The 25,886-nt window shown below is 46.2% G+C and overlaps 1 protein-coding gene across 1 annotated transcript in view; it reads right to left on the bottom strand.

Annotated features, from left to right (window-relative positions):
* Positions 1 to 6,678: 6,678 nt before the first annotated feature.
* The window catches only part of CDK8 (cyclin dependent kinase 8), a 679,675-nt gene continuing 660,467 nt past the window's right edge, over positions 6,679 to 25,886 (bottom strand). The window contains exon 13 of the mRNA XM_069639174.1: positions 6,679 to 7,926. Coding sequence (XP_069495275.1) covers positions 7,801 to 7,926 — 126 coding nt within the window. The 3' untranslated portion in view covers positions 6,679 to 7,800. The remainder of the gene's footprint in view (positions 7,927 to 25,886) is intronic.

Here is a 25,886-nt window from a genome sequence, read left to right on the forward strand (position 1 = left end):
TGCAACGGTACAGGCATCTAATTGTTGTGGTGTGTCCATTCTCTAGATGGATAGAAGCGGGTCCATGTACACACCCAGACTCTAGCTGTGCGGCCAGATTCTTGGTGGGGGAAGTGTTTCCCAGATGGGGAGTTTGTGAAGTGAGGTCCGTCGGCTAATGGTCCTCATTTTGTTAACGCAGTATTTGAACAGATTAGCATGTTGCTTGGTATAAAGCACACGTTTTCGTCAGCGTATCATCCGCAAGGGAATGGCATATGCGAGAAGCTCAACAACTTGTTAAGGAAAGGATAGCCAAATTGAAGCTTACTCTGAAGAAAGGATGGCTGCACTGCCTTCCAATGAAATTGTGACGGGCAGAAGAATGCAGATGCCGTTAACGACTCGAACTAGAGCTAGATGTAATCCTCAGCCAACAGGAGAAGTGCTAGGATTGGAAATGCAAAACTACCTGAACTGTACGACTTCCAGTTTTTCTGTAATTTCAGGACAGCTGCAGCGACAAGGAGGGTGTAGGGCAGTAGAGAACACAGAAGGAGATACAACAGACAAGGTTCTGAAGTTAAGTGTACCTCAACTATACCCTGGGAATACCGTCCTAGTTCATAATCACAAGGAAAAGGTGGGACAAGCCAAGGTTCCACGGCCCATTTATTGTGGAAAACATAACGCCATCTGCAGTCAAGTTACAGGGAAGAAGAGCTGGGATCTTCCTTGGTGACATCAAGCCATATATCGGAGAGACCCCTATGCCCACACCACAACCCAGAGAGACTACCAACAACGGGGAAGAACCACAGCACGTGCCGACGAGATCTATGTTGATGAAGGAGAAAACTGTTACGCTCACCTGGTATCCCACGGGGACACCACCCAGCCAGTTGGTCGCTGGTATACTCTCAATGATTCCCTGGGATGATTCTCGTGGAAGGTCTGCCTGGAAATACAGGAGGACTGTGTTTAGGACTGGCCGACCAAGGTAAGTTTTCCCCCCACCTCCCGTGTGACTTCAGCCCCTCTGGACCCTCTTCTCACCTTGTTGTAGAAGTTGGCGTGCTCTCCGTCCTGCTTACTGGGCAGGGGCGCGTTGACTTTCGTCGGCGTGTGAGGTCCAGTTACTTCACTGACAGCGGCCCAAGTAATGTCTTTCAGGTCGGTCTTATTGCTATTTATGAGTTGTTATTCTTGCATGCCTTTCTCTGTTTGATAACGTCTATCTCTTATCTCCTTTAGATGTGCTGAGCGTCCGCGTGTCGAACTGGCTAGCTGGGCCTCGCCGGCCAACGATGGCGCACAATAAGCGCTATGATGGGTAAGTAAGCGCTTTGCGAAGCGCAGCAATGTCTGGTCTTCGCTGACCTATGTTTCTCCTTTTTTCGTAGGTCGGGGTGTGCTCCCAGCGCGTGTGGGTTTCCGGAGCGATGCCCACCGAAAGGTGATCAGCCAGGTAAGTCTTTCAAGCAATTTGTGGTTGAAATGTCTCCGATACCTCCTCTAATGATGTCTTTTCTTCCTTTTTCAGGTCCTGTGGTCCGAGCGAAGCGCAGATCCAACAGAGCTACCGAGGAGCTGCGAGCAGTGAAGGATGGAGATCGCAGGTAAGATGCTGCTGCTAACAATGTTCTTTTGTCTTTCTGCAGCTTCTGATTTCCCAGGCTCACGAGTAAGCTGGACACGGTGAGCGTCACGTTGCTAGCTGCAAAGTAACGTGAAGCGTGTTGTCTTGTTTGGGTGTGGTTAAAATAGCCTCTGCAAAGTAGTCCAGGTAAATTAGTCTCTAGGAACCTTAACAGAGGCCATAGATGTGCTGAAAAAAATGACAGAATCAGATGATAGATGAAGTTGACAAAGTTGATGATTGTTGATTTGGAGCACTATTTTCATGGATTCCACAATGGATGGTAGATGCATTCAAGTTCCTAGGAGCCCTGCTGGTGAGGATATTACTTGGATTCTGTGTGATCAAATTAATAAACTCCCAATGCCAGAAGACTGCAAAGAAAGCCATAGGGATGAAGATCATGATTGATGTCAAGTCAGGATGGAAGCCCAAAGACCTAACTGATGACGAAATAAGAGGCTTTGTGAAGGCCAGCATTTATGCACCAGAGGGAACCAAGTTCCTGTATCCAAGAGATCAGAGAACATATGTGGGAAGGTAGATCTATTGCAGTCCAGGTGGAGAATGCCAACTGATGACATAGAACAAGGATGGCACATGAGAACAGCAGGATGCTTGAAAGGAGTAATAAAGATATGGACCCCAAGCAAGCATCGCTTCAGACCAAAATGTCTGCATCCAGAGGATGAGATAAAAGTGAAGGATGAAGAAAAAGTGGATGCAAAGAAAGAAGTGAGAGTGGTCGATGAATCGCCCAGTGGGGGGAGTGAAGAGGAAGTGTCGAGTATCGTCCCCACTCCAGTTGCCTCCCTCCCATTGCCTATTGAGCTCACACCAAAGTATGTGACGTATGAAGAACAGTTGAATCAGCAAAGAGCAGCATATGGGCTCTACCCAGTACCTATGAGTAGTACAGCACCTATTAATATACCAACACCTAAGAAAACCTGGACAGCAAGGTATCCATTAAAAAAGACATACCTACATTCTAAACAATATGCCGGTTGTTTGAATAAAATACCCGAAATAGCAAAGATAATGAAGGAAGATGAATGGTGACGTCATAATAAGAAATCAGACTGACACACATATAGAAGATATAATGACCTAAGAATACTGACAAGAGACAAAATACCAAGGAGATACCATGGATAAGTGACATCTTGAGCCCAAGGTGAAGAAGTTGATGTCAAGATGAAGAAACTTATGCTTATACATGATGACGATATGTAGTTAGTTTAAACGTTTACAGATGCAAGTAATTGCAAGAGGCAAAGAAATCACAAAGCTTGCTTATGCTAAATAGTCGATAGATTGCAGCAAGCGCCAATGTTTACATGCAAGTCCACTATGCATATGAGTAGAATTGAACTAAGGTTACAAAAGGCCTCAAATGGAGTGTGTCGTAGCAAGAAAATCGAGAATCAAGGCAGAACAAAACTCAGCTAAGGATGACCATGCCAAGAAGCCAAGGTCTTATCTGGCTGGAATAAGCCAAGATTGGCTACAATTAAGGAGAGAAGAGAACAGAGGATAATGTTCAGAAAGGTCAAGATAAGCCACAGATGTCAGAGAACTGGTAGAATTAAATCAAATATATGAAAAGACACAGAGAATAGCCGATTTCACGGTGTCCAGTCACATGACAAAGGCAGGCTGGAAGGGTGAAACTTTCACACCTACGCATGGGTCCCCGCCATGCCTATACTTCCTAAAAGTGCTCGGAGCACAGAGCAGACCCAAGGCAAACTACAAAAAAGTAATTGACACATGAATACTGAGGTGATGATAGATGTTAGCATAATTGGTGGGAGGTTGGGGTGCAGACTAGTTTCTCTGCACCTGCATGTTCTTTCTGTGTGCTGCTAGACGTAGGTGGAAAAGTATGAGTGGGGTTGATGCCAACCCAATCATAGTGGACCATGTAATCTAGTTTCCTATAGTGAGTGGAGCCAATGGGACGTTGTATTTTAGTGATGTTCATAGTGGCCATTTTGAAGAGAGGGCTTAGTTGCCCCACCTGACATTGATTATCTAATCCCCTCTCCCTGTTACCATATACAGATATACTACCTATGTTAAGTTACCTTCCTATAACCAATCACGTTGCATGTTAGGTTTCTAAGATTGCCACGTAGAATGACGTTCGTACGTGCGCAGGTTGTACGTCAGCAATGACAAGTTTTTGCTATATTGCGTTTTTTCTAAAAGTAAAGAGAACTAGAAGATCGAGCAATTGCTGATGTTCGTTGTACTCCCCGTTTTATGACCTTGTCATTAAACAGATTCACTTTGCCAAACTATTGAGTTATTTTAATTATTTGATGCACGAGTATGAATCTGCATCCCCATCTATCTCGAGGGTACTGCTACTCATCTTAAAGGAGTGATTGCAGATCATCCAGTTCACCCCCCTCACAAAGGACAGCTGAAGTCTAAGGCTTTAAACAGATACGTTTGGTAGGCTATAATCAAGGGAAGTGCTACCAAAACCCCCTGAAGGTTTACCTCAAAGAAATCCAGAGCGTCGGAAGACTTATTTAGTTCTGGAGAAGCAAGACTTTCCAGAGCAAAAGGACAGGCGCCTTTGCTGTAATGTGCCCAAAGATAGGGCTGTGTCCGTCTTGTTCTGAAGTGTTTCATCGACCTGCTTACCAAATATCCCAGTTGCTGAAACCAGGCGTCCGCTATGTCGACAGACGGCTATTGCATGGTCAGATGCTGCTTCTCCATCAGAAAGAAGGGAGAAAGCTACTTGATTCGTATTGTCCGGCAAGAATTCTAGGATGAAACCTATCTTGAACCAGAGCGTCTGGTCGTATCTCGACCAGATAGCTATGACATTTGCTGCTTTGATGGTTGACAGCTGACACGATCATCCTTTTTCCAAAAGCATAGACAATTTTCCACTTTGTCTGAGGGGACTGAGCAGGAAGATTGGCTGAGCGTTTGCTGGCCGCTTGCTGACAACACCAAGCCTAGAGTCGGTTGCATCCTTAAACATGTGGGTGCTTTGTCTGGGACCCTATATTTCTTGTCAAACATCTCCTTTATGAGAGGAGTAGAAGGGTTGGTCATAGTTGACAACCAGTCTTTCCAGATGACAGGAAGGGGTATGGCTATGACTGATTTCCAGTGTGGTGTTCACCGCTGATAAAAGAAACTATTCTTCTTTTGCTATTCCGGGGTCAACCCAAGCATCTTTGTCGCCTTAGACATCAGGGTGTGGAAACAACCCATTTTGTTGGTGGAGAATCCCTTGTGGTAATATCACCTGGTTTGCCACCTGCCGGGAAAATGTCATCAAATTAATCTGCCCCTTTGTCCTATGATCTGGGTGGAGGCTTGGTCGCTGGGTGAATCATCCTCTATCAGTTAGCTGAACTGGCACCGGAGGGTGATGTTCCATCATAGGACGAGGGGGAGCAGCCGTACCAGTTATGCTTGGTTGAGCCTTTTAAGGCACTGCAGGGCCTGGCAACCCACGGTGAAGTTCAGTTACTAAAGCAGGAAGAGTGGCTTGGATGTCCAATGAGATGTCTCTAGGCGCTGATGGAGGCACTAACCCTGGTGGTGGAATTGCCTTATGAGGAGGCATGCAAGGTGGGGCTGCACCGGGGGTAGCATGCCCAGTCTGGTGATGGAGGCGTTCTCTTGCAAAACCACATCTTTGCCGTTGTCGGAAAAGACCGCTAATCGGTCTGCCACATTGGTATCCGGTTTGGGGGGGGGGGCCCTTTTGAGGATCTGTTGACTAGAAAACTCTCTCTGGGGTGATTCCAAGAGCTAGTGGAAGAGGACAGACAAGCGTGGGTAGAGCAGCTAATGCGGATGGCTGTGCCATTGAAGGAATTCACCGCAGAAGGGCTGAAGGTGTCGCCGGATTAGTCCTTTAGTGGTTGATAAGGACTTTGCAGAAATCGTTGACGGGGCGGTGGTGGACAGTTTGGTAATGCTTGTTGATGGAGTTGACTTTGTGGTCGTTGACAGGGTCATAGTAGTTGATGTGGTCGTGGATGAGGCTCTTGGTATCTGTGACAACAGGGACGTCAACGGGCCTTACTTTTCCAAGAAGACTACGTGGGCCGTCTCTGATTTTTCGTTGACATGGAATTGGACTTAGACCGCAAGGTTGTTGAAGACGCTGCGGTATTCTGTGAAGAAAACCCAATGTAGGATGTCACAGCATGAGCCTTTATTCCGCTTTGTGATGCCTCCTCAAGCGACCAGAACATCTTGCTGGAGGTGGTACGCTTAGCTGGTCTGCCTTGCCTGAGAGAGGCATGACTATGTACCAAAGCAAAGTCAGAGCCCCCACCCCCCATGGCGTCATCGAGCCACACCACCAAACTCTGGTGGCAGACAAACAGCGCTTTGTTCAAAAACGACTGGCAGATGTCAGTTTTGAATGATGGGATTCAGATGGAGGCAGTAAAGACAGTGGTCATGGAGATTGTCCATAAATGTTCTTCAGGCCGCACCTGGTGTAGGTCTTGAACAAACGTTCTCCTGGCCTCAGCCACAGATGTAGGCCCCACAGTCAAAGAGAAGCGAGGATGATAAACCATTCACAGAGAAGCCGCTGACAGGCCCGGAATGACACCCCAGGCATCGCTGAAGCTGAAGATCCCCTAAGCGTCGTCAAAGTAGGAATTTAATATAAGAAAATTGAAGAAAAAATAAAATTCTTTAGAGAGTTTTTTCAGACTCCGCCCTCCAACCACCCCGTCACAGAACATGTGGTAACAAAGTCTGAAGATAGCATACACGGGTAGAGCTAATGGAGCCTTTTCTATTGGCTGTGGGCAGTATGACCCAAAATGACTACACTAAAGCACTAAAGTGACTGAAGATTTTCAGTTGAAATACAAACAGCACTATGTTAACGAGGATTCCCAGCCTGACGACGGGGAATATACCCAAAATATAAGTCTTTGAAAGAGCCTATGCTAGAGAACCTAATCGATTGCGCACAAAAGTGAATATCTTAATTACGACTGTCAACCCCACTCATGTTAACACAAGTGCTGGACAATAAAGCAACACAAGAACACGTATTTTTTTCAGGTTTATGAAAAATAAATTTATTACATAACACCTTGTTTTAACAATGCTCTTTTTTTAAATTCAGAATACTTGCATCACTCATGTAAAATAGTTCTGATACAGTACTTTGTATGTTACAGGCCTGTTCCTTGTAAATTCAAAGGCTCCAATAACACCTTGGCTGTAATAAGTGCACCCCATGACATTGTGCAAATTAAAAAAAATAAAAAATAAATCAAATGGTAATCCTCTACAACAAACCAGCTTTCAGACATGACAAACATGTGCAGGGGTTGCTCCTCTTTGGGAAATCTCTTTCATGCTTCTCAGATTGTAAAACATGCTCAAATATTTACAAGATGAGACATTTTTAGAGACAGTTTGATGACATTTTACTTTGTTTGTGAAAGCCAACAGATGTATACCAATTGCAACAAATATAATTTACGAGCATGTAGCAGCTTTAAAAACCAGTTTGGTTCCGACCAAGACAAAAACAATACCTTGTTTATTGGAAATGAATCTTTGGGAGGCTCTTGTGTAACACAAAGTGCAATGTTTTTCTCTAAGAACTCTCAGCCAGCTTTGTTGGTCAATTCTCAATTTATTTTGAAAACCAACCAACACGCACACAAAAAGTTTAAAACAATTAAAATCATAAAATAGAAGTGCAACAAATTGAAATTAGCAGCTACGCTATTGTATGTTTTTTTATTTTTGCCATGTTAACGTATATTTTTAAGAAACCAGTTTGAATTACTGTGGATAGTATTGGTCAGACAATGTAACATTGAGAGAAGCCACCACGTACAACAAACAAAACGCTTGCTCCGTCACATTTCACAGCTTTAACTGCTGCAGAATGTCGCCGACAAACACATTGGTCAGTCTGAACCATGTCAAATAAACTATGGAAGTAACATACCCATAACACAAACTGTGCTAGCACTTTCATTCAAGTTTAACCCCAAATCTTTACAATTTAGGAGCCACTACTCCCTTCTGTGAAAAGTGGAGGACCCTGGAGAATGGACACTTTGAAGGTGTGGTTGTACAGTACATTCGTATGGTCCAAGCCAGGAAGGCAGTAAGTCCTGCAGACTTCGTGACAGTACACAGACATTAAGATGAGCTCAGTACCGATGTGTCTGATGAGAGTACTGTGGAGGCTGTTGGGAGGTAGATGAATATCCCATGCTGCTCTGTGGCTGCGATGTGCTTGGTCCAGGGTTAGGGTAGGCAGCATGTGGATTGGAACGCTAGAAAAAGACGAGAAAGAAAACACATTAATTTTAAATTGTAAGATACATTTGTGTAAATAAATTGGGTACCATTATAGCTAGTCTGTGACAGAGGAGGCTGTCACTATGCTGCTTTTGGCGAACGAGCAGTTTATTTTTAAGATTACACCCCCTTAAGATCTGCAAGACCTGTTCCCCTTACTAGAACAGCAATACTGGCACATTCCTGCTGCCCAGAGCCAATTTCACTGCTTCAACTTTGCGTCGCAATCTCATTTTTTAATAGGAATCAAGACCTGTCATTTTTCCTGGGCACCAATGCTTTGATGCACTATTAGACTACGTTTACACACAAGCCATTTCAGTAACAAAGTCAAGTAAAAGTATATCCTGAGGGAACTTTTGAGAGCGCGTGATAAGATGTGCCATCTATAGAAATCAAATATTATCTACCCGCAATGATCTTTCTGTGGTTTGGTTCTGCTTAGAAGCACATGTTTTGCACAGGCTGCCATCTAGTGTTTGGTGCACAGTATTACATCTTGTGTTTTCAAAGTCAAAAAGCTGAGTCAACAGGGGGGGCGCTGTTAAGCAGAGTAGGTAATGGCCGCCTAGCTTCTGTGCTCTGTACAGCACCGCCACGTACGCAATGCCAACGGCGGTAATTCCCATCATCCTCCTGTTTTTCTTGCCACTGCCTGCAGCAGACTTCCCGAGGCACTCCTACCTCCAATCTTGGGGAGGGGATGGGGGTTATAAATAAATTGGTGCTCTGGGCCCGAATACAGCCAATGAAACTTCTGGCGGGTGTGTGGCCTCGTCGTCGGTCGGAACCGCCAGTGCTGCCTAGACCCGCTGCGCCTTGTTTGGGGATCGGTGCCTGTGACGTCCCCGCTGTCCCTCGACTACCAATGTTGCTGTTACCAGCGACAAACGCCTGCTGTTTCCCCTCTGCGGGGAACGACAGGTGACTGAAGCCTTGAGCCCTGTGGGCTCGAAGAGGACGACTGTGCGGGCGGGCGGTGCTTCGCACCGGCTGCTGCCCGGATTGTGTGGGCTGGCCCGGGTTGGGTACCCTTGGCGCCACTGAATTGCGTCCATGGTGGCCCCCCGGTGGTGTGGTGTGTGGCCTGGCTTGGCCCACGAGTCCCTGGAGCCCTCAGGACCGCCGTTGCCTGTATCAGACGTCGGCCGCAGGACACTGTGGATGCCGTCTGTTGACAGCGGCTGAACTGCCGCTGGGATCTGGATGACCACGGGGGACCTCTGGTAGACCGTTGACATCCCCCTGTGAAATGAACACAGATGAGCTCGCTACCGGTGTGGGTGGGGAATGGGTGTGCTGCTGTCCCTGTGTCTCCTAGGCCCGCGTGGTCCATTGTGCCTACTCTAATATTCATCTCTCGCTATTGCGGCTTCCAGGGGCCATTGCCTGCGCCCTTACTACCATACCACGTGGCGACTGGTGGCGGTGCTTGGACTGTTGGGCTGCCTGCAGCCTCATCACCATCAATACCCCCTCTGAGCCCCGGGGGCTCTGAACTCTGTGCGCAGCACTGCACTGGTACACCTATTAGACTGGTCCACTTGTGACCCTGCACACCAGCTGGGTGCTTACCCCACACACCTAGCAATATCAGTTTGGCTGTCCTCTTGCCACGCAGCAACTACCCTCAAGCTCCGTTAAGAGAACAGTGTGCACTCACGTAGTGCCCATTCTGTGGCCTAATATATTACTTATACAACTGTGACCTGCCTGCCTTATCCTTCTCCCACATATCCAGATCATCGCCGCCAATCCAGCCAGCCATGCCATCACATTGATGTTCTGGTCTCTGTCCAGCTCCAGAGGGTACACAATCAACGGGCCGACACCCTCACTAGCCATACCTGTCTTGCTGTGCCTCCACCCTAGTCTTTCATCCTCCTCTTTTCCAACCACTGTGTACTAACTGACCCCAGCCACAGCTGTTGAACATATACCATGACTGAACACCACCCACTGGGATCCTACCACGCTGTCGGCTGAACAGAGATGTCGAACAGATCCCGGGGTACCAACGAAGTGGGGGCTATGGATAAGTTTGCTAAAGCGGCACCTAGAGTCGAGCCGGATCACCCATCATCCAAACATGAGGAACTTGTTTCGTCCCCCGGCTCACCTGCCCAGGACCTCACTGCAATGATGGATTCCATGGCCAAATACTTTGCTTCCATCCACGAGAAGCTCGACGACAAACGCCAATGTAGCATCACTGAAGTCTCAAATTGATCAAGCTGGCACCAGGATCACTGAAGCGGAGTCTATAATTGGGGCTAACGAGGACGGGCTGCACACTCTCCAGGATACAGTCGCCTCTCTTATGCGAAACATGAAGTTTGTTAAAGCTAAATGTGATGATTTGGAGTCCAGGAATAACATACGGATCACCGGTGTCCTGGAAAATGCGCTTAAGGGCTGCATGGAGTTAGCTGTCTAAAACCTGCTCAAGGAACTGCTGGATAACCCTGACCTGTCCCCCTTCTTCACCGTTGAGCGCGCCCATTGCGCTCTATCTCCACGCCCTAAGCCTGGAGACTTCCCTAGACCCGTCATCGCCAAGATTTAGGGATCTTATCCTCCGCCTATCGATGAGAAACGGAACTCCGCCTTGGCTCCCAAATAATACGGATTTTCCCTGACTTCTCTGTGGGAGTGCAGAAGGAAAGGCAGCAGTTCCTTGGTGTGAAGAAGTTGTTGAGGGAACGCAATATTGTTTCCTGCGTGGCTCAAATTTACCTTTAGGGAGAAACTATACTTTTTTATGGTCCCTGATGAGGCGGTGAAGTTTATAGAGACGCAGATACCACTCAATAATCCAGCTGAGGATCTCATGGAGAATGACTGATCTACAGAGTGAATGCTCCAGATTTTCCTGGAACTAGGTAATTGATTTCAGTTAGTTCCCGAGTTCATAGTAGTATCAAATATACTGGCTCCTTGCCACATGTATTCAATCTGTTGGATTGTGGTAAGCCTTAACATCTGGACCACAACCGGAAAACTCCTAAATTGACAATATAACCGGCATTGTGTTACACTAGCGGATACTTTCGATTAATGCTATGCTAAATTTAGCCTAAGCTCTTGGTGCTGGGGGATCAACGTCCCCTGATGCCTTAGCATTGCTCTTCTTTACTGCATGTGCTGGTGAGACAAAACTGTGTTCCAGCGATGTATTACGCCTGTCTTATGTACCTGTCCTGGTACCTCATTGCTTGGGTTTAGGTGTTTGCACGGCGACAGCGTGCCCCACTGCAGTTGCAATGGCTACTTTAGAGCGTTTGTTGGGCACTGGCCCCTGTTGGGTCTGTACTACGGTCGGACCATGTTCAGATGGATCCACTGTTATTTGTTGGCGGGCAATTGTTATTTGTGGGAGGGGGTGGGTAGGGACACTGCCGGCTGGTATGGGGTGGTGAGGGAGGGGGGAGGGACTGGTTGTGGAGAACGTATTAAAAAGGGTAGAGGTGGAACAGCATTTCACATCATGAAAGATTGTCATTATAGAAGCAGTCTTACCTGTAGATACACACTGGGTCATACTAACTGGGATGCACACTAGGACCATGAAATGGCCGTAAATATAATGTCCTGGAATGTCCGGGGACTGAGCAACCATACCAAGGCCCGGAAAATAATTGCCTATGCCCAAAGACATGGTGTTAAGTTACTCATGCTGCAAGAAACGCACGCACGGGGCAACCTCCTGACGAACATGGCACCGTCCTGGGGACCAAACAGATTTCATACAACCTACTCCACACATGCCAGGGGCGTGCTGACATTGATTCATAAATCTATTAAATTCACACTCTTAAAGAGCTACATAGACCCTGAAGGCAGGTACACTGTTCTACACTGTATGATAAACAGGGAATACTTACTGGTTAACACCTATGGCCCCAATGTGGATACCCCAGATTTTTTTTATGCCATTACTTCGATTTTGCTGGGCTATGTCGGGGTGCAGATCATCGGGGGGTGGGGGGGATATGAATTTAATACTGGACACTCGTTTGGATAGAACTGGGGCTTCACCCAGGATCATGTCACGCACGGCTCACACACTGCAGTACGCTAGGGTTCTCCACCCCCAGCGGCGTGAATACACTTCTTATTAGTCCGTACATGATAGCTCATCTAGAATTGATCTTTTCTTGTTGTCTGATGCTTTGATAGGGAGGATAGAAAAGGCTCAGATACTTACTCGCACAGTATCCAACCATGCCCCGATCACCCTGTTGGTGGAGTTTGGTCCACCCATATCAACATGTAGCACGTGGCATTTCAAATCCGCTGCCCTCCTGGATATAGTATTCAAGGCAGACATACTTGCGGATATTGTGACCTTATTTGAATGGAACTCCTTGCAGGATACTACTGCCGGCATCCGCTGGACCGCTTTTAAAGTCTACATCAGGGGGATGTCCATCTCAAGGGAGGTGGGTGTGCTAAGAACTATAAGAAGGGACCTCAGTTGATTTGAATCTAAACTACCAGACCTAGAAATGGCTGCATGACAGCAGCCGATCAGGCTTTTTCACAAATCAGTGAGGAACTCAAAAGTCTTCGAGACACATGCCATGAGAGAGGTCGGCTACTTGAAGATATGGGGAGGGCGAGAGACCCAGTAAGACACTTGCAAGGATCACGAGAGGGGAATGGGGCCAGGCACAGATCGTCTGTCAAAAATAAGCAAGCTGTGCCACAATGATCGGACCAGCAAATATTGGGGGATCTTCACCGACTTTTATACTAATCTATACGCACTGCCCCTGGAACACAGTGAGCAACATATTGGGGATCTCCTTGACCACATCCCCACGACATGCTTTCCCCCTCGACTAGGGACCAGCTTGATTCCCAAATCTTGTTATAAGAGATTGTTAAGGCCATCTCGGACCTCCCAAAGGGCAGGGCACCCGGGCCTGACTGACTCACCCCTGAATTTTATCAGGAACATGTTGCAATCCTGGCCCACAGACTGCTCGAGATCTGGGATGAGTCACTTCGTACATCCATCCTCCCTCCGCGAAGCTGTTATCACAGTTTTGCTAAAACCCGACATGCCCAGCGACGAGGTGCAGCTCGTACTGACCACTCTTGCTCATGAACATTGACTCCAAGATCTTGCAAAGGTAATAGCTAACCGCTTCCTCTCGATCATGACGTACCTGGTAAGTGAGGACCAAGGGGGCTTTGTACCCGGGAAGTCTACGTCTCATCATTCGGCAGCTTTTCAACGTGATGGCCAGGATCAACCAGGATTCACATGCCATTGCCATCACGCTTGATGCCCTAAAGGCATTCAACATGGTTTCATGGAAGTACATGTGGATAGTCCTGGAAACAATGGGGATTGGTCCCAATATGATTGGGTATATTAAATTGCTATACACTGCTCCGTTGGCAAGGGTTTGGGTCAATTCCCTAACATACACATTATTCACATTCTTCAGGGGCACCCGATAGGGTTGCCCGTTCTCCCCGATCCTCTTTGCACTTGTAATAGAGCCAATGGCAGACTATGTTTGTGCACGACATACTCAGAGGAATACGGTTAAAAGACACCCCTGAACCCATATCCCGATACGCTGACCACATGTTATTGTAGGTTAGAGACCCTGCAACCCATATTGCGGGATATTACGTGTGTAGGCAGCTTCTCAGGCTTCACTATCAACTACTCGAAGTCAGATTTTCCCATTCACTAGTGCTACTCAACAGCCTATCTCAGAGTATCCACTACGTTGGTCCCCGGGCGGTATCAGGTACTGGGGGGTCTGTGTCTCCCTGTCCAAGTCCACCCTGTTGGCGGATAACTACACGGCTGCAGCACAGCTGGCTGAGTCAAGAATGGTTAGATGGCGCTCACTCCCGTTATCTCTCACTGGGAAACTCCCCCTTATCAAGATGATCCTGGTTCCCAAACTACTTTACATCTTTAGCAATGTACCTATCTGGCCCGGTAAACAATACTTCACGAAGCTGCACAAAACATGCGCACGGTTCGTAAGAAGTGGCTGGACATGGTACTCCCATGTGGGGGTTGGGGGTCAGGGGATTCACGGCTCCTGACTTCACACTATACCGGATGGCCACACAAGCCTAATATGCCACATACTGGTACCCAAGCACTCTGACTCATCCGCATGTCAAGTTGGAAACCCTAGCTGCAGATAAGGTTAACATTATGACCCTGATATTCTGTCGGGACTATGTGCCGGATTCCCCACTTGATCCAGTAGCAACTATCCTGTTTGCTTGGGGACGGCTTCTGAACATAACACCTGAATACCACCCCTATTACAAATGGCTACCTGTGTGGAGATTCCCTGGGCTTGAACCCACACATAATGCAGCCTTAGCCCGACATTGGCGTTATCTGGGTTACCAGGCATTGGCTGACATTTTTCCTGATGGGAAATTCATCGTCCCACAGTCATGGAGACATGGCCATTCTGGATCTGCACTTGAGATGTTATAGTACTATAGGCTCTGTGCTGCCTTCTGAGCCAAGTGGCCCACCTTCCCTGATGAGCCACCTGATGCCGCTGGTGTCGCCTACATAGCTAACGCAAGTGGTGCACGTGGCGTCATATCCTCTCTATATAAAATACTGATGGCGGAAACCTTGACCCAGCCCCCCTCAGACACGCACTGAATGGGCAGACGAATTGGGCCTCGAGATCTCGGACCACCTATGTGAAACAATGTGCTCACACACAGAGTATCCCTTAACTTCAGTTTCCGTGTCATGCAGTTTAAATTACTAAATAGGTTGTACTACACTCCTCGAACAACCCTCACTGATATCATGGGTACTGTGATCGACCCTAGTCTGCTGGGAATTTTGTTTGGAGTGTGGGGAACTGATACTAGGCGAGTGGCTAAATTTCTAAACATAAGCTGCAAGGTAGCCAAGCGGTGTGCGCTTCAGGGCTGGAAGAGTCCCTCTCCCCCTACGTTTCAGAAGTGGCTTAATGCACTCACCTGGTCCCAGACCCGTGAGTGAGGAAGAATATCTCACTGCTCCCGGCACACTCTTGCCCGCGGAATGTAAGGTCTGCGTTCAATAGTTATCTTATCAACCTAACCAAGAGTACATTGGGAGGTGACTCGCCTAGGCTCCCCAGGGGGGGGGGGGTTTCTTGACATGATGTATTTTAATTGAATGTGTCTTTTGTACGCAGATGCACTGCCTTTTTTCCTTATGTCATGTGTCCTAAAAGTGCACTGACTGCTAGTTTTGCATTGTCATGTGTGTTTGCTGTAAACCTGCCTATGAATAAAAATAAAAAAAAATAAAAAAAAAGCAGGGTCAATGGGCATACTTGCAATACTATCCTTACTCTATGTGTGGAAGGTACCCACAAAGCTTCACGGGTCAACATCCTCAGAATGTTTGTTTTCTGACAGTGTTTGATACAGTGTTTAAAAGTGAACTAATAAAGTGATACAAGCCAAACAAAGATGATTACTGGTAAGTAATGTGTCTTCTGGGGCTTGTGAATCTGCTTGCATTGACATGCTTTGTATAGATTAGCGCTCCATGATGGTGATGGGAGAGTTGAAGAAGCAGATGTAAATAAATGTTTTAAAATGTCATCACCCACCCGAGACTCTGCTTTTGTTTGTATGTTAACACAATAGTGTGTGAAAAGGTATTGTATTCCACGCTCTGCTTTGCAAATCGCTTCCAATATGACATTAGCAAGGCAAGCTAGGGTAGATCTAGTACCCCTGGTAGAATGTACTCATGGGGTAAACAGAAGTGTCTTGTTTGCCAGAGAACAGTACATCTAAATGCAAAGTACAATCCATCTAGCAATGGTTGCTTTAGCAACTGCATCTCCCTCTCTTCGTGTTGCCATTGAAACGAAAGAAACTGCACAGTTTTTCCTTAGCTTTGTTTAGGTAGCACATTACCACCCAACGAATGGCAAGTGTGTGTAAAGCTCTTTCTCCTCTACTCTATTTTGGAAGAAAGCCAGTCACTCGACTGGCATGGAATTTTTAGAAGAATTTAGCTGAAAATCAGGAATGCACGTCAAGAGGGATTTCTAGAATCTGTTTGGTGGACAGATTTTAGGACGCCACCCTGTTATAGTGAACAGAGAGCTCTCAGAGGCTTGCCAAAACCCAATCAAAGTAGCAATGGAGAGCAGTCAATGCTTATTCTCCTCAGGTGAGAGAGGTCATGGAACCTTAATGAGTATACGATATGATATATGATTGGGTATTAAGCGCGTTATAAATAACCTGAGGTTTATAAGCGCAGACCCGGGGATTGAACCTGTGCTGCTCTGTCTCGTCTTGATTCCAAGGCGAGCATGTTGCCCCCGAGCTATCCTCCCGATACACACACGGTATGGCACACAATTCAATTCAGACAGTCAAGTATAAGAATAGTCATAGGCCTTCTGAACACACTTAAAAATAGATCTAACAGGTAGAATTATGGCTTAACACTATGATACAAATATAAACAGCCACCATAACTTCAAATGTACATCAAATAACTTAATCAGCAAAGCAGGCAAGTATTTTAGCTGTAGTTAATGATAGAAATTCCTAACTTTAGAAGTCCAAACCCTAAGATTAATGTGGCCTTGTGGCTAAAAGTCACAAGCGTCACAATGTTTCTTACCAGAATGAGGTCTCTGTAGGTATGTTTCAATAGGATTGTGTTGGTGATATTTGTAATGTTCTACAACAATTTTACCAGAAGTAAGTGTATTTCTTTTTACCAGCGACAAGGATAACCCAGGAGCAAGATACTCGACCCAGGCTTGATGACCAAAAGGTGAGTGGAATGGAATAAGGAGACAAGGGGACTTGATCCCAATGTTATCCTACTGTATGGTGCTGTGTGCAATAATAAAACGTACACAAATTAAAAAAGGAAACAGTTTTGTAGTGCTGATAGTCTGAAGAACTTATCAGATTAACCATAACAATGAACAAAAGGCAAGAGAAGTTCAAGAGTCAGGACAGGTTAAAAACAGAGCAAAATGAATGGGCTTCCATAGGAATCTAGGAGGGAAAGTTAGCAAAAATAAAATCTTTCCCAACAGTGCGTTTTTCGCACTCTTTCATGCTTGTGTATTGTTACAAAAGAGTTTACCACCAACAGAGCTTGTAACTCACTAATTCTTCTGATTGACGCAATTGCAATAAGGAAGGCAACATTATAAGAACGTTCTGGTAACAGAGCCTGGTAACATCGCCTCAGAGGGTGGACCCATTAGGCGTGATAGTACTGTGTTTAAATGCCATCCTGGGGGAGATGAGTCACTGGAGAATAGATACGCTTAACTCCTGTGAAGGCTTTAACTACCGCTATCTTCCACCAAGATACCTTTTGTTGGGATGTGGTGAAAGCTGCTTAAGCTTCTAGATATACTTTAAGTGAGTTGTAAACTAGTCCATTCGGTACATAGGGTAGATAACCACATTTGTATCCGAGCAATCTTTGGGATTGATCTGTTTTTTCCAACCCTAGATTGTTATTTATTTCACTTGTTGAAAGTGTCTGCTGTTTGTCTTTCTTGCTTCTCGCAACAGAGCCTAGTGGGTAATTGTAAATGCCCAAATTCCATGGCCTCAGGAGCCAGGCTAAGGATGCTCTCTACACTGCACTCCAATATAATAAAAGTAAGTTAACAGACACAGTTAACGGAAAATCTAAAGTAATATTATGGAAAAAGGTAAGGTTCGGGGGAGCAAACACAATTCTGGTACATAGATTATATCACTATGAAAAAAGCAAGTATCCCCAACTGCCAAACATTTAAATCAAGGTATAATATTGGTCAAAAACAACATTTTTGATAACCAAATCACAGGTAAGTAATAAGTAATATACCTTCACATCTACTTTCTAATAGAATGGCAAAAAGGTTTCCAAGGAAAGAAAGATGTTAATCATACTTTTGAGAATAGTGCATCATACATCCAAGGTAAGTAATGACTTATTGTAGCTGTTCACTCTTAGGGTTAGAGTTAAAACTAACTCTTTTTCAAGTAAGTAACTTTTAAACACTTATTCTCTTTACTAGGCAAAAGGTCCAATCCCTTAAAAGTCTTTCCCTTATTCTTGGAGCATGAGTGTTCTCAGTGGCAGAAGGGGTGGGGGGTGTCACTAGGGTCTAGTGACCAACAGAGTGTCAGAATTCAGAATAGGTTTTTAAGTAGCAAAAGTCAAGAGTTCCTCAGGAAGACTTGGTAAACAAGTGAGTATTTTACTTTTAGCGTTCGAGCAGGGTCCAGGGGCTTCACAGATGACACCCTAGGAGGATTCCAGCAGTGGAACTGAGTGAACTGGACGAGAGGCCTCCCAATCACAAAAAACACCACACACTTCACAGGTATCACAATAGACTCAAGGTAAGTACATTCCTCAAGACAACATAGTACCTCAGCATTGAAAAGCGATTTTGCTGCAGGACTTCAGGATCTGCAGCCAAAAACCCAGTCAGTGGATTCCTTGCAGCTGCGACGCTCTGTGGATGTGTCGCCTTTTACAGGAGCACAGAAGGAGACCGAATAACGCTATTGAATTCTCGTCGTTACAAAGGTCCAGCACTCTGGTGAGGGAACTTTTCAGACTCGATTCGTGTCTCTGGAGATACACCAGGATGCCCACGAAGTATCAGCAAGATACGGAAATCGGAAGACCGTGCACCGCACAATGGCTTGAGGTCCCAGGGTTTGCCGACACGCAAGGCCGCAGCACGACGTGGGATGGCTCAAAATGCAGGTCTTCTTGCGTTTAGTGGGTCTCAGCAGGCTCTGGGTGAGGGTATTCATTTTCGGACTCCCCAGGTCGATTCGAAGGAAGGGCTACAGCAGGCTCAGGTTACAGAGCAGGCTCTCCGGTCGTGGAAATGGTCTCAGCTGCTTTTCCTTCATCATCCTCTTCGGTTTCTCACCCAGTGGTCGATTTGTCTTCGCCTTCCAGGTTCGCAGTATTTAACAAGAACTACAGCACAACATCTGTATTCCCTCCCTGCATTTTACAGCAAGGGGCGGTCTGGTTGTCCAATCAGGACAGCTAGCCCCCCACTTGGATTTGTCCCCACTCAGGCAAGGAGGATGACAAAGGGCTGCAGAGTTTTGGACTCCTCCCTCGCATCCTGCTTCACAGACACAGAGTCCAGGCGATTCCCGCCGAAGATAGAAATTAAACAAATTAATTTCACACCCTGGATGTCAGGGGAAGGAACAAGAAAAGACAAGAAACACTAAAATGGCGAAAAAAGAAGACGGGCCATTTTGGTAAAATGAGCACCCTTCGGTGCCTTTACTGCAGCTGTGAAAACAACCAGCGGTAAAGGTGCACAAAATTAACACGAGGTATCACTGCCAAGAGCCATTGAAGGTAAATTTGCCCCTGTAACAGAATTGTTACAGTTTTAGTGTAAAAGGGGATACATTTTTATCTCCCCAGCACTCCACATAAGGTGGGGTGTGCAGGTTTCACCCAAAAAATGTAAAAGGAATCCAAAGATCCTTTCTACCCTTGGGAATTGTAGTTCTCTCAAGGTCAGCCAGAAAAAACTCTGTCCTTAGGTTGAATGCAGCTAAATCAGAAGTATTTCCACTAACAGATGCAACCAGACAACCGGCAGACTTGCATGGACTCATATGGTCCCCGCATCACGTAAAATACATGGGAGCGACTATAGCACGAACACCACAACTGGTACGAAATGTGTGCCAAACCTGCCTCATGGAACCACGCGCCGATCTCACTCATGGGTCGTCTAGCTCAGATTAAAATGATCGTACTAGTCAAGTTATTCTACTTGTTTAGTACAGTGCCAGTATGGCCTGGTAGATCCTTTTTCACCAGAATACAAGGGGCATGCTCTACCTTCATATGGAAAGGCCAACCAAGGGTAAGCTGGAAACGGCTCACTAGACCATACGAGCAGGGGGGTCTGGCAGCCCCTGACTGAGTTGTATTTTCTATCAGCACAGGCTTATTACGCAACATATTGCGTCGAGGGAAACCTGAATGCACCAAATTAAACAGCTAATGCACACAGAGAGGATCCGATAAGACTTCTACACAAATTGGTAATGGGGAGGCCAGGAAACGGTAACAATACAGACCCCACACTGGTTACATTAGGCTAATGGAGCAACCGAAGAACACAGTGTTATACTGTCTAGGAATGCCCATGTGGGATGCACCATATAGCCCCCCCCCCCCGACAAGAGATGTGACTCTAGCCACACACTAAAAGGACAGAGGCATAGTCTCATTTGGGGATCTATTTGTTAATAACCAATTTATCAGTTGGAAGGATGTCCAGACAACAATAGGAGATACAGATGCAGAAACTGCAATATCTTAGGCTGCGTTCAGCTATAGCTAACATATGGGATTGCTTCCTCGAAGAACCCGCGACACACCCAAGCCTGGGATACACACTCCTACCTAGTACAGGTAGGAAGATAGCCTCCACACTGTATAAAAATCACACTGTCAACCAGGAACACCCCAGTCATGAATGTTAAAGGAGAATTGGAACACGATCTGGGAACCACCTTTACGGATGTATAGTCGGCAAAATTGTATAGCCTGACCAAAAACATATCCTGCAACTCCTGTTAGCGTCTGATACACTTTAAAATAGTGAATAGGGTCCACTACACCCCAGCACGACTCAAAACACATATACCCCAGGGACCTCAGGGAAATACCCGAGATGCAAATGCGAGGAAGTAGGTATTCTCCACATGCTATGGTCCTGCATAAGGCTAACCGATTACTGGAAGGGAGTGTGTACAACACTTGGTGAGATGTCTGACGTACCCATAAGATGGGATCCCAGGCAATGCCTATTGGGGGTTGTTTGCATAATGAGTCCAATATTGCGCACATTTTTTAATCTGAGCCTACTGTTAGCGAAGAGGGTTATATTGATGAGATGGAAGAACAGAGAACTGCCAAAGCTAGAAGACTGGTTGAAAGATATGACATGGGCGAATGATAATGAAGAGATATATTTCAGCCTATTGCCATTTACATGTCGTCCGAAAGATATAGGGGGAGGGTTCAGACAATATCTTGCGATTAAAAGTATGAACAATGATGAACAAGAGAATCCTGAAAACTGAATATGTTATACTCCAAGCATGCTCTGGATGGCAATATCTGTAACATGATACGATGCAACAGCAGACAAAGTAATGAGACTATCTGTGCAAGTTGAATAAAGGTTTAAAAAAAATAAAAAAAAGATTAGCCAGAGAAAGTTTAAAAGTGGAGCTCCTAGGGCAACCCAGCAACAACAGGCACTTATTGGCAAAAAGTTGTTAAAGAGCATAACTTTAAAAAGACACTATGGAGTGTCTAAAAACTGATGCCCACAAAAAGATTAACAATACTGCGAGTGTGGAAAAAGGTTCCCACTCACAGAGGTATAAGGAAAAATATCACACCAGTAAAGCAAAAAAGTTCTGGAGTTGACACACGTCAGGAAGATTTACTATTTTTATGAGAATCTTACCCAACACCTTTGTTGAGTAATTGGTGTAACCCCGTTCATTCCCCCAGCTAGCTGCAAACCTCTAATTGATCGTCTCTTCGGCATGGGTTTCCTGTAGCATCACTATCTTGGGACCATGGTGATTTAAGTACGCAAGTACCTTTCTCGCCTTGGTCGGGTTATTCAACCCATGAACATTCCATGTCAGGAAGGAGATCTTGTTGCCCAGAACCTCCTGTTGATCTTATTTGATAAACTTATCTCAGGCATGCATGCTGCATAGGACTCCAACCTCATGACCGTCAGGAAATGCGTCTGCACTTTTTCAACATTTAACAACCCAACACTATTCCCAACCAATTTGCCAAAATTAAAATTTTAACAGCCATGTCCGTCATTGACCCCAACTTGATGGATAGCACCTACCCCATCCTCATCCCCAACTTGACAATGTGACTAGAAAGTAACAGTGGAGCCCTCCGATGGGTCATTGGAACAGTGACCGGTCTAAGATTCTAGTATTGCGGCACACCAAAATGTATGCATATTCAATGTCGGTGTGGGTTACATGCCGACATCAGTGTCCACCTTGTTGTCGTGTGGTTGAGGACTACGGTTGCGGCCACAGTTTTGCTGTGGGAGAGGAATTGGTGCTTGCACATATGCAGTGGCCTCGACTGGGTTCTCAAAGAAGTGTGCGCATCCCCCATGTTGGATTCTCAGCTTTGCTGGGAACATAAGGGCATATGGAACATGTCTGACTCGGAGTAGCTTCTTGACTGGATCGTAGGATTTCCGGAAAGCTTGCACATTGGCTGCGAAATCAGGATCAATGTGGATGTCATAAGCCTCATAGCGGAGTGCGTCTTGTTCCCTGGACATCTGCAATAAGAGATCCCTGTCCCGTAATTAAGCATTCTTGCTATGAATGTGCTTGGGGGTGCTCTCAGTTTGGGGACAGGTGCCAATGAGCGATGGGCCTGTTCCACCAGAAGTGTGAAGAAAACCTTCTGGAGTCGAATACAGCTTTTGGCAAATCAGCAACAAACTTCTCCCTAGGACCCTTACATGCTGCCTGTGGTACTCCAAATGTGCGAACATTATTTCGCCACAAACGCAACTCAAGATCATCACACTTATTGCACATTTTATTCACTTCAAGCTTTAAGTGCATTATTTCACAGTCATGTCTGTTGACCATGTCTTCAGTTTCTCCAAATGTGGTCTCTGCTTTGTTGATGCGGCCACTACTTTTCCAACTTGGACTTCAGTGAGCCAAAAGGTGGAGACTATGTTGTCTAACTTCATGTTTACTGCCGGAAAGCCACTCGGCATTGCTGCCAGTAGATCTTCACTGGCATCTCCAGAAGTCAAGGCATGATCATCGCTGGATATTGGGTTGGTGGGAGTGGGGGCCTTGGCTAGGGTATTGGTGTACGAGTCCATGGGTCCCTTCTTCCTGCCAGCCCCTTTCGTCATGATTTTCGTTCTGTTGCAGGTGCCAGCAGTGCCCCCGGCCCTAAACGGCAGGTAGTGTGGATATCCGAACCTTCAGGGTGGGTATATGTCACCAGGAGTCTGTGCCCCTGGGGTAATCGCCTGATCGGAATTCCTTTTCAGATCCGCAACCACACAGTTAAGGCCACAATCTAGTTCTTACCGTGGCTCAAAGGAGGGGAGTATTGTAATGCAGGTTATCCGTGGGAGCACAGCATCCAGCCACTTAATTATGTCCCAATATTTTGTGTAGCTGGGCAAGGCAGGATGGAGGATAGCCTAACTATGCACCCGTCTTCCAGGAAAGGTTCAGGGCTATATTACGGTGTGCGGGGTGGTCGTATATTTAATGTACTCAAAAGTTGCAGGAAGACCAACTAGTCCGCGACCATACAGCACCCAGGCGCCAATGTATTGAAGACATGCGCCCAATTGTCCACTTGCATTGGGTTGTAGGCAGGTTTCCCACACCAGGCAGTTGGAAAAATGGTGAGGTGTTGGCGTGAGGCTTCCATAGGAGGCCAAAAGAGTGATCCGGGGGTCCCACGGTATAGGGGAAATGTGTTAACATAAGTTAGTAGGATGTGGGGGTGGGGGGTGCAATTTCGCATTTGAGCACTGCACATCGGCACCGGGTCACTTCGCATGCAAGTCTGCTGGCAGCGACCAAGGCAAGGGAGTTCCAAAAATACACTTGTTGGCGCCCAGCGAGTTCGGTGGGCTCCACTGGCACTCCGTTCTGCGTGGAGTTCGCGTTGGCTGGGCGGGCTATTGCGTGCATGCAAGGGCTCTATGATTATATCGGAGCATATACTGATATTGGGGAGCTGCTATAAAATGGATGTTGGCCCAATGTCCAGTTTACAGTCTGCACTGCGGAACGCTGCCGCTCAGGTCTCTCACACAGGGGGCCCACGTAGCGCAGACCTCTGGTATTCCCGATTGAGGCAGCTAGCCACAGCTCCTTTCTGAGCCGCCTCACTCTTCTCCAGTCTACTACTCAGTCTACACTGAGTGAATCCGAGCGATTCTCGGGTTGCAGGCTCACCGTTTCAGATGCACAACAAGACCTTGTAGAGTTGGAGCCAAGTACCCCCAACCTCAACCACTTTGCCCATCAACCACTTTGCCCAGAGCACCTATATGTTGGATGCCAGAGTGTGAGACACGTGCGCTACCAGTGAAAATACCGATACCTAGGAGAATCTGGGAAGCAAGGTTTCCATTGAGAAAACCCTACCTGCATACAAAACAATACGATGGTCATTTGAATGAAATTCCAGAAGAAACCGGACAAATGAATGGCAAAGATGATTGGCGGCGTCATACAAAACAGAGCTGACGTTCATAGAAGAGATGTAGAGACTAAAGAATGCAGATATTCAATAAAGTATCAAGAAAATATTGAAGATAGGAGCCCCAAATGGGAAAGCAGATTCAGGCAGAAACAACGCGATTGTGTTGGAAAACGCTGTGGTTTTTCTTTCCGAGTTTCTCAGGCTCCTCCGAGCCGGAGGAGCCTGAGAAACTTGGAAAGAAAAACCACAGCGTTTTCCAAAACAATAAGGTTGTATTTATGCTTGCGGTCGCTTCAAAAGCGACCGCAAACATAAATACGTTTTTAAAGCTGCAGTTTTATTTCTAAGTTTTCCGGGCTCCTCCAGCCCGGAAAACTTAGAAAAAAAAATGCAGCTAGTGCTCATCTTTTTAAAAAAATAAATAGCACTTACCGAGATTCAGCTGCAGCTTTCCTGCTCTGGTCTCCGGTCCCTGTCCTCCGCGTAGAGCACTAATGAAGGGAAAGCCACCCAGCGGTAGCTTTCATTTACTACAGCTGGCTGGCTTTTCCTTCATTAGTGCCGCAAAAGCAAAAGCCAGCACAGGAGGGCATCCATTTCACAAAATGGATGCGCCCATGTGCTTGCTTTTGCGAATTTTGAGCTTGAATAGCTCACAATTTTACATAGGAAGTTTCAAAAAAAGAGAATGCTAGTATTTTTTTTTATGTTGCCTATTTTTTTAAATACATTTTTTTACTAGACCATGCCTTTAAAGTGCTTCACTTGCCACTGTGCAGGGTTAGGCTCAGCAGGTGCAGAAGCCCAAGTGCATTCTGGACTACAACAAGTACATGGATGGAGTAGACCAATTGCTTGAGCCATACCAGGTAGCACACAAGTCTTGCATGTGTTACAAGAAGTTGGCCGTACACATTATGCATGTAGCTACATACAATGCTTATGTTGTATACCGCGCAGCTGCTCTACAAAACAAACACTTTTTAACTATAAGTTGTAAAATCACTGACCATTGTCCATGTACTAACTCCCTCCTTTCCAGAAGTAGAAGATGTGGCCAGATTGAAAGTATGACACTTTGCTGATTAAGTTCCTGCCACACCCATGAAGGCACAACCATACAGTAATAAGGTGTGTACAAAACAAGGAAGGAGGAGGGATAGTCGGGTGTACTGTCCCCAATGCCCTTACAGGCCAGCACTCTGCCTACAGCATTGCTTTCTTGTGCATCATACAAAGGAAAAGTATTGGGAGATCGAGTGATTTCCTGGAATGCCCATCATTGCTAGAAAGGGACCCATAGGCTCTCAATTTGTGCATGCCTTAACGCCACTCCTGCTCCCTGCACTGGAAGCATGCCTTGGACAAGAAGGTAACACCATTCTGGTTCACTCCCCTTTGGCATGCCTTGGCAAGGCATGCTAGTCCTGCTCCCTCCACTTCAGGCTTGCCTTGGAAAGGCACGCCACTCTGGCAACTTTCACTCGAGGCTTGCCTTAGAAAGAAAGGTCAGTCCAGCTTTCACTCTAGGTGTGCCTTGGACAAGAAGGGATCATCATTCTGGTTCACGCCCCTTTGGGGTGCCTTGGCAAGCAATGCTAGTCTTGCGGCCTCCACTCGAGGCGCGCCGTGGACAAG

This window comes from Ambystoma mexicanum, chromosome 7q, assembly GCF_040938575.1.
Source record: "Ambystoma mexicanum isolate Mex_15411 chromosome 7q, UKY_AmexF1_1, whole genome shotgun sequence".
NCBI classification, from domain to species: domain Eukaryota; kingdom Metazoa; phylum Chordata; class Amphibia; order Caudata; family Ambystomatidae; genus Ambystoma; species Ambystoma mexicanum.